Genomic DNA, 9,571 nt, shown 5'->3' with positions numbered 1-9,571 from the left:
GCCCTTAGATTAGTGCTTGTTAACTGTTTTCACAATGGGAGCTGGATTTTGCATTGACCACATATCAATATAGGGTTGAATATAATATTGAAATTTAAAATAAAATTCAATTCATTATCAGTGGCCTATATACATTCAGCTGACACGATCAAAATCTCACTTTTCTTGTGTCTCACATCAGGAGATCAATCGGTTTATATGTTACAGCATAAAAGGACTGATATTCCTTTTTAAAGCCAGCATAACTCTTTGACCTATAGTAACCTCTCGGGTCACAATTGTTGTGAGCTACTCTTATTATATTACAGTGTATGGCCACGATTTGTTCCAAAGAGGATACCACTCGCTTTCTTCCCTCACATGTGGACCGCCCTGTCCCAGAACGTTTTCACCAGTATGGACAAGGACACATCACAAGCTGCTTGTACCAACCTTGTCATCTCAGACTGTTGAAAACGAGGGAGCACAAAAGGAGCATGAAAGGCAGGAACTCAACTTTCAGTTTGAAACATGCCCCAGCTTCCTCTCTAGACACACCCACCCTGCCAAACAGGACTGCAAAGCACTAGCAGCCAGACATTCCAGGCTAAAGAGTGGGCAGCTTCTTCATAGAGCAATTGTATTTTCCTCTGTTTCCTCTCTCTCTTTCTCTTTCCCTTTCCAAGTATTGCCCACTGACATCGCTGAAATCAGTGTTAAAAACATGCGGGCACTTAATTACTACACAGTGACAGTACACTCCTAAGTAAAGTATTGAAATCAAGAGATACAAACAAATCAAATATCCTTTTGAATTCTTGCATTTTATTTTGTAAATAGGAAAATAGCATTTCTGGTATTCAAAAAATACAGCCTGTATTCCAGCAGATATACAGATTGAGATGGAAAGGAAGAGAGAGAGAGGGAGAGAGATAGAGAGAGAGAGGGAGACAGAGAGAGAGAAATGGATGATTAGGGAATACAGGTCAGGATGTAGGTCAGTAGAAGCAGCCTGGGGAGACTCAGACAGAAACACCACTGGTTCAGACAGATAAACAAGTCTGACCGCCTAAATGTGTTTCTGCATTACTAGGCATGTTGAAAACAAATGAAACCTCGTGTAATATCTATAAATGGTAAGAGAGGAGGATATGACAATGATTACTGTGTATATGAATGTGCATTGTTACATGCAGAAGTGCTCTACTGTACTTCGCATTTGTCTGAAACCACTGATTTTGCTCACCAGAGGGTGATATTGCCAGTGGCGTATCGTCTGTAGCAGTGAGAACATGCGCCTGTCATTTTAGCTTTTTAGCTTGTTACATAGTCTATTTGAATACAAGAACGCTCGCACCAAAACCTACTCGCCCCCGGGTCAAATTCGGCGACCTCGGAACGGTCGGACCCACGTGTTTCTGGCCAACCAAAGTCCGCTCGAACGTTCAGACCCAGAAATCAGGTGACCTCGGAATGGTTGGACCCACAAATTCGCCGACCTCGGAACGGTCAGACCCATGTATTTCGGGCCACGTTTTGACGTCTCGGTGGTACCGAGACTAGGGGGGGGCAATGATTTACGATTCTGTTCCTATCAGGAACTACTACCGAGTGTTCCAACCAGTGGTGTGTTCTAGGTTTTTTTCGGAGGGATACGATAATCATTCCCTGCACGACATGCGCGTGGTCGTGGAGATACGCTAGCACGTTTTCAATGGATGAAATGGTTAGTATTTTTCTCTGCAGGTCACACTACGTATATAGCGTAACACGGTAGAACACACCACTGGTTCCACCGGCTGGGGGGGGGGGGGGGGGGCGAGCGTTCCGCGCCAGGAGGAGCAAGTGTTCCGCCACTGGGGGCGAGTGTTCCGCACCAAGCTGGGTGTGTGTTCCGCCACAGGGGGCGAGTGTTCCGCGAATAAAATGGGGGCGAGTAGATTTTGGGGCGAGCGTTCCGGTTACAGTCCATTTAACCGCATGAACCCTAGCATCTATTCTGGGCATGTAGGCGAACATTCGGCAAAACTAGCTGAACATTCAGCGAGAATAGCTGATCTACAATGTGTACATCTGCTGTTTTCGCTATTTGACGTATAACAAATATATAGGATCTAAGTGGTTAAACCATGTCCACAAAGCACCAGTTTACAAGCACCAAATTCTTTTTAAGATCAAATGTTTCAGATCTAACATGAATAAAGTGGTAAATAGCATGATTTAACTTTTCTTGTCAAATGCAATCTGCCTTTCAAGGTTCCAAGACATTTAGCAGAAATGTCATACAGTACATCATCCATCTTCCACTTTCCCTCTGCATGCTAAACACAAGTGCACTTGAGACCAGCAGCCTCAGCTTAATGGTGGGTGAACGTATGAGTGGGGGACTCGGAAGCCCTGTCTGGCATCAAACCAGATTGTAATCACTCAGCGACATTCCATGGATTGATCACGCTACAATCAAACTCACGATGAACCAAAAACCTCACTGATAAAATCACTAAATAGCTTAATGCACTGATTGAAAAAAAAAAATGTTTAAAGGCTACAAGCTCTGTAAATGTAATATTGTCCATTATGTTCAGTACATACAGTATATTGAGTAGGCTAATACATGTGTTTGAGTAGTTTAGCTGCCCTTTCAGGTTTAAATTATTACTTGCTGCCCTAACCCACAGAAAAAAAAGGGTTTACAGTAATTCCATTACTGTAAATTAGAATAAGCAACATTTCACATCACTTTGCACTGTAAAGCTAAAGTATAAAATCATATACAGAGTAGTCGCTAGGCCACATAAGTTGGCTGCACATGGTTTCAAAGACAGAGAACAAAGAGCTTATAAGTTGTAGGTCACGATACAAGAGTGTCATTTTCGCACTCTCAGAGGACCAGAACAAGGATTTCTGGTTTGGCAAACCCAGATGAAATCACAGTTAAATAAGAGCAGTCACATGATAACAATACTAAAGTAGGACCAAGTGAGGTTTTGTAGCTTATGCAAAGGCATCAATCAAGATCACAGGGGTGCTGGAATAGAGAGAAGGCATACAGGGTAGATTAAGATTGGACAACACATATGGCAAGGGATAGGCTAAAGGCTTGGGTTGTATGCATAATGCATCTGGAAGTTTGAAATATATTCTCAACTGACCAAATTATAAGCAATCTATTATGGTATAAGTTTAGTCTCATCGAGAGAAATCTTAGCATTGTACTTCCAATTTCAAGAGTTTTCCTACAGAGCCCCTACATTCCATCCAAGGGCACAAAAAGTAATAGTAACAATGATAAGTTCTAGTGCTTTAAAACTATCCTCATTCTATGGATAGCCATCAAACTCAGACATGTCAAACTCAATGCATCGCAATCCTTGTGTGATTAGGATACACTGGATGAATATGACTTACTGAAGTTTTAACAAACACAAATTTACTTTGTGCAACAATCATGCAAAAAAGATATTGCTGTATTATATTTGCTACTTTATCAGTATACTACAAGGTATATCTAAGTTGGTAAAAGTGTTAATTAAAATGAATGTAGGAGCAAGTTGTTCTGTATCAACAAACTTCAATGTAAATTCTTGTATTCACCAATACCGTTATCTGCTGCAGTAATTCTTTGTGCTATTAAACTAGCTTAAGCACCTGCCTGGCATGGCTGTTAGAGTAAAATGGAGTGGGAGAGAGCCAGCCACAAGGCTATCTCAAGAGAGACCAACTAGGTAGGCTATCGCTACCTGTTACATCTGCCACGATACTTCTGCACTTAGTTGGTCAGAGCACCACGATTATTATGTCTTTAAATGAAATGTCCAGAAAATTCTTTTTCTGAGACATTTTATGCACCCGGTGCCTTAAGTTTGGCTTTGAGAAAGAGAGGAGTGGGAATAGGCAAGCTTGTATCATTAGTTCTCGCCACTGGTTTCACTTCCTGTTTTACAACAGCACTTTTGTTACTTTGTTAGGAAAACTGCAATACAAATACAAAGTTTTGAGCAACTCAATCACAAGTGGAAGCAATGTGTAAAAAAAAAAAAAAAAAAAAAGACTGGTCTCTGCTTATAAGACTGGTGCCTCTAAATGTGTTTGTCATCTGCTCAGGTTAGCCACTATGTGTGCATGTGTGGGCCGGGGCAGATATGTATACCTGCCTGCATGTTTAAAGGCCAGGAACCTGATTTCACTTAAGCAACCTTTTTTTTCTTTTTTCCTGAGGTGGCTGTTAGCTAGACTGTAGCACTAAGACAAGTACACATCTGCTCTGAAAGAACAGTGAGAAGAGAGGAGGTCGGAGAGGAGAGAAATAGGGCTGAATGAAGGGAGAATACAGACAGGAACAAAACATCATGAAGGGGAACAGCCACTTGTTCAGCCAACAGTTCGCCTCATGGAGGCCCAGAGTCCTGGGGGAGACACAGACTCCCCTGGCTCAGCTGACACGAGTCCTGGACGCTGAGGCGGGGCTTAGGCCAGCTTGGGGGGGGGTCAGATAGTGGCTCGGATTATCCTGCTAGGCCTGGAGCTTCGGTGCACCTTGGTGTGCTTGGACAAATGGTCGCTGCGGGCGAACTTCTTCTCGCACAGCGAGCATTCGTACGGCTTGATACCAGAGTGTGAGCGCCGATGGCGAGACAGCTCGTCGGATCGGGAGAACCTGTCGACAGAAGAACGTACATCTTGAGATTTCAACCCAACTCAAAAATGGAATTCGACTTAAATACATTTTTTTTTTTGCTATGTAGATATTTATTTATATTTATACCTCCAACCGCAGTCAGGCCAGCTGCATGTGTAGGGCTTTTCTCCTGTATGCCGGCGGAAGTGGGCCTTCAGGTGGCTGCTCTTGGTGTACATCTTCTCGCAGCCCGGATGGGAACATTTATGCACCCTGAGAGTCTCTGTCGGGGCCGCTCTGGACACGCGGGGGGCCACTGCTTTCAGCAGACTGTTACCTGGGGCCCCAACCCCCGCAATCCTTGTGATCTCCAAAGTCCTCATGGTGATAGGGAGCGGGGCGATCTTCACATACTTCTGATCACCTCCCCCGGGTTCCCCACAGTTCAGTGGCACGAGAGTGGTGGCGGCAGTGGGCAGCTGTGAGGCCAACAGAGTGAAGTTGTGCCCCGTCGCACCACGGAGCCCAACAACCAGATGGGCCAGCCGTAGGCCATTGGGGGCTCCTGGGGGAGATCTTGTTGGGGCGTGAGGCCGGGCCAGAGGTAGGGGCTGGAGCTGGAGGACCAATGGAGTGCTCAGGAGCACCGATGGTGGCCCTGTGGTGGTTGAAGATACAGATGCGGAGGTCACCTGGGAAGAGGGCGGTGGTTCGGCCAGGCTGGGACTGTGTTCCTCGGTCTTAGGGCTGTGTGGAGTGGAGGAACATTGTGAGGCACCTGTTCCTGGTTCACTTTGTGTCACTGAGGATGAGGACGGGGGTTCAGAGGAGGGCGATTCATCAGCACTGCCCGGGGAGGGAGGGGTCTCTTCTTTGATTGCCCGTGGTCCCTCTCTGACCACCTCCATCTTTTCCTTTAGGAACTCCTCTATGTCCTCCAGCGTTGGGGAGAACGGGGATGGCAGGCGGAGAGGGAATTCTGGTAGCCGGCTGTCCTGGCTCATAGCTTTACATTCCTCTTCTTCAGCTAATCCCAGGAATATTTGCAGAGGAGCCCCTTCGTATTCAGCTTCGTCTTCCTCCTCCTCATCTTCTTCTCCGGGGCTAGAGCTCAGCATAGCCCCCAGGTCCCCTGCCTCGGGGCTGTAACAGGAGCCTGAACTGCCACCCTCACTGCCTGCTCCCTCCCCGAGGCCCAGGGAGAATAGACTGCTGCTTTCCCTAAACAAGTCATTTTCTGAGATCAGCGTTCGGCTGCTGATAGACACCATTGATCCGCACCAGATGCAGAGGAGAGGAAGCCACGGGAGGCAGTTACACAGGAATCAATGAATCTGCAAAAGCAAAACAATGCGCTATTATCACCATTAGTCAAGTAGTAGAGCTTAGTTCAGTGGTTCTCAACCTTTTCAGGCCGTGAACCCCCAAAATAATCTTTTTGAACTGGGGACCCCCACCCTGACAAGTACTTGGAATTGTAGGAGTTGAGGCATTACATTTAGTTTGACTCTGTTCCACAGATAAATATTGTGAAAATAGAAGATCTAAAAGCTCACAACGCCTCATGAGAGCTTGTAGATCGGCTATTTTCACAATTTGTGCCTCTTTCTTACGTTATTTGACAATTTGGCCAATGTTTGACCAGTTTTTATAGTATAGTTTGTTGATTACTTTTGATGCAGTAGAGGTATTTTTTTCCTATCTTTGAGGTATTAAAAAGGTATTAAAAGTCCTTAAATTGTCACTTCACTGTCATCTGGAGACCCCCCCCCAAAAAAAAGAAAAGAATCATGTGGGGACCCCCCTGGGGATCCCAACCCACAGGTTGAGAACCACTGGCTTAGTTTACCCCCAGCACCAACCGCACCCCCCCCCCCCCCCCATCCCACCATCTTCACGTGGTACTGAAGGAGGATCGCATACTGCTAAAGCATACAGAACAAAAACACCATGAAGGGATGTGATGCAGCATGATAATGATTAAGATTCTTTCTTCCTTGCGTCATTCACTGTCTGGCCATCAAGCACATGTTGCAGCAGCAGCAGCCAGCAGGCCACATATACTTTACGTCTGCATGAACAACACGTTTGGTAAACACGGGCCTCGTGACGCGCCCATCCATGCCCATATGGTTAGAGTTGAGTAGCCTGCTGCCAAATGCAAACTACAATATTAGCGGGTACAACCAACACAAATGGCAACGGTACCTAAAACACAACACAACAAGCTACACGGGGGAATTCGCGAGTCTCAAGTTCGACTCGGTCACAATTCTAAAAATAATCGAACACCACGCATCAATGCAAAAGGAGCGGATTGCATCGCATCTTGATCGCTTACCGTCTGTAACTGTGAAATGCGCCAAAAAGCGAGCGAAACGATCCGTCGATTATAAGTTTTTCTCCGTCGTATTATTGTTGCAGAAAAAGATCCCGTCCTTGCCACGGATCCATGTTGGCATTCTTTTTTCCGAGAGCATCATCACATGACTGCATTGCTGTACAGACACTCCAGCGTCCCGTCAGCAGGCCCACAATGAACAGCACAGATCCGTTTAGCTGGCTTCAGAGTAACACCCGCGTTATTACAACGTGTTTGAGTAATAACAAAGTTGTAATGAAAAATCTACATAGATCATTTTAGGAAACGTTTCCCCCAGTAGATACATAATTCAAGAATGGGAGAAATTATAGCTGGCTTTGTAACCAGAATACTTTGTTAATTTTTAAGAGACTCATATTGCAGCAGACATTACACAATTAATGAAGAAAAAAGGGTTTATAAAGAAGTACTGCTTAACTCCCAAATGGTGAGCACTGCAGACTTGCAAAGAAAATAATTCGAAGGCACTCCGTCTTTGATGAAAAAAATATATAGGATTTATTTTGAGCAAGGCAACAATAAATAGCCTATAACCAACGCCTATCGACCTAGAAGGTCTTCATCAAGGTCTGTCTGAGGAGACATATTTTTTTATTTAAAAAAAAAAGGTATATGTTGCACACGCCTAAAAACTACTATTTGTTATATATTTGTTTAGTGTAATTACATTTTCAAAATAAGGCTTTTAGTTTGAAAGCAATATCAACTACTTTCCCTGTACTGTGGCTCTCTGTGGCTCTCCTGACGCTCCTGCTGAGCACTCGGAGGCACGGATCACATTCTGCGTCTCTGATTGGTCGAGCACATGGAGGCTCGCCCTAAAAACACAGCTCCCATTGGTTTCCGCTCGATAAATTCTGTTTTTCCATGTGTTTATGTGGAAAGAGAGCAGCGACCACTGAGCCAGAGGCAATGTGTAGGTTATTGTTATTGTATAGGAAACGTCCAGTGGTGTAAAGTAAATGAGTACATTTACTCAAGTACTTAAGGATAATTTTTAGGTATTGTTTTTACTTTACTGGAGTATTTAAAATGTTCAGTTTACTTCTACTCCACTATCTCAAGAGGCAAATATTGTACTTTTACTCCACTGCAATTATTTTAAAACTTTAGTTACTAGTTACTTTGCAGATATAAATTATTATATTATAAAACATACATTAATCACTTCAGCCCTATTTTATACATAGGCTATTTGAAAATAGCTGATCTACAATCTCACAACGGGTGGGCTTGTAGATCTGCTATTTTCAAACATTTTAGTACTTTTACTTTTGATACTTAAAGTATATTTTGATGCCAATACTTTTGTACTTTTACTCAAGTAGCATTTTGAACACAGGCCTTTTACTTGTAACAGAGTATTTTTATATTGGTATTGCTACTTTTACTTAAGTAAAATATGTGAGTACTTCTTCCACCACTGAGGAAAAGTCATATGGCTGGATATCTTCATGTACAGTGAGACTCGAGACTTTACTTATAGTAGGAATTTCCTCAACTCAGTCTCCAATTTGTGTACATGTTTTATGCTATGTTGATGAATTGAATATAGGACCACAATGGAAACAACAAGTCTCCAGGACTTATATTTTCTGTGGAAATATGGAAACAACAAGTCTCCAGGACTTATATTTTCTGTTATCCTTTTAGCCTTAAGGTGCCTACAATGACATATAAAAAATACGGTGAAGCAGCATTCTGCTTTTACGGACCGACAGTGTGGAATAAACTCCCATTACACCTAAGACAGGCAGCCTCTGTCGATAGCTTTAAAGCACAGCTCAAGACCTATTACTTCACTCTTGCTTTTAGCTGATTCTTTGGTTGATTTTTAATTCCTCACTGTATTCCCTATTTTAATGTTGTTTTATTGCTTTTGCCTTTGCTTTTATTTTATTTTATTTTATTTTTGTTTGCTTTATTGTTAAATTGGTTCTAACTGTAATTGTATTCTTGCTCTGTAAAGCACTTTGAGCTGCATTTCATGTCATGAAAGGTGCTATACAAATAAAGTTTATTATTATTATTATTATTATTATTATTAATGTCTTACTGTACCATGTGCTGTTTACATTTGTGACTAATAAAGTATTAATCAATCAAATGCATAGCATGGTAGTGATGGGACAGATAACATCTTTATATATTAATCTTTATATATTCACCCAGGCTAACTCTGACTCATTTACATTTGTTTACATGTTACCTCATGTGCACTGCCCCTGTCAAATAAAGGAAACACACACACACACACACACACGCATGCATACTTATGCAATTGCGCACGTGCACACACAACACATGCACACAAAACAATTACTGTATTTGCCTGCCAGATACTATACTGGCACACCTTATTACTTATTATTATTACCTTATTACTTATTAATACTTAATATTTTATTCACTTATAACAATCAAATTAATGTAGGAGTGAATAACTTCTTTGTCTTACATGTCATGTCACATTATTTAATGTTTTGGAAATATGTTTTAATTTTCCCAATACCATACATAACACATTGAAAGTTTCTCATCATCACATTAAATCAACCATACAGCATATTTTAAGAAACCACATCTTCATT

General features: G+C 42.6%; 1 protein-coding gene across 1 annotated transcript; it reads right to left on the bottom strand.

The window, feature by feature from the left end:
* Positions 1–805: 805 nt before the first annotated feature.
* LOC308082402 (uncharacterized protein) lies at positions 806–7,075 on the bottom strand. Its single transcript, XM_080424139.1, has 3 exons — positions 6,939–7,075; positions 4,745–5,931; positions 806–4,636 (listed from the first exon to the last, which is right to left on the bottom strand). Exons 2-3 carry the CDS (start codon positions 5,866–5,868, stop codon positions 4,468–4,470), a joined length of 1,293 nt encoding a protein of 430 aa, XP_080280265.1. The 5' UTR covers positions 5,869–5,931; positions 6,939–7,075; the 3' UTR covers positions 806–4,467.
* Between the last annotated feature and the right edge of the window lie 2,496 nt (positions 7,076–9,571).

Source organism: Gymnoscopelus braueri (assembly GCF_963280865.1).
Source record: "Gymnoscopelus braueri genome assembly, chromosome: 3".
NCBI lineage: Eukaryota > Metazoa > Chordata > Actinopteri > Myctophiformes > Myctophidae > Gymnoscopelus > Gymnoscopelus braueri.
The sequence above is the reverse complement of the archived record's forward strand: the minus strand, read 5'-3'. Positions and strand labels throughout refer to the sequence as shown.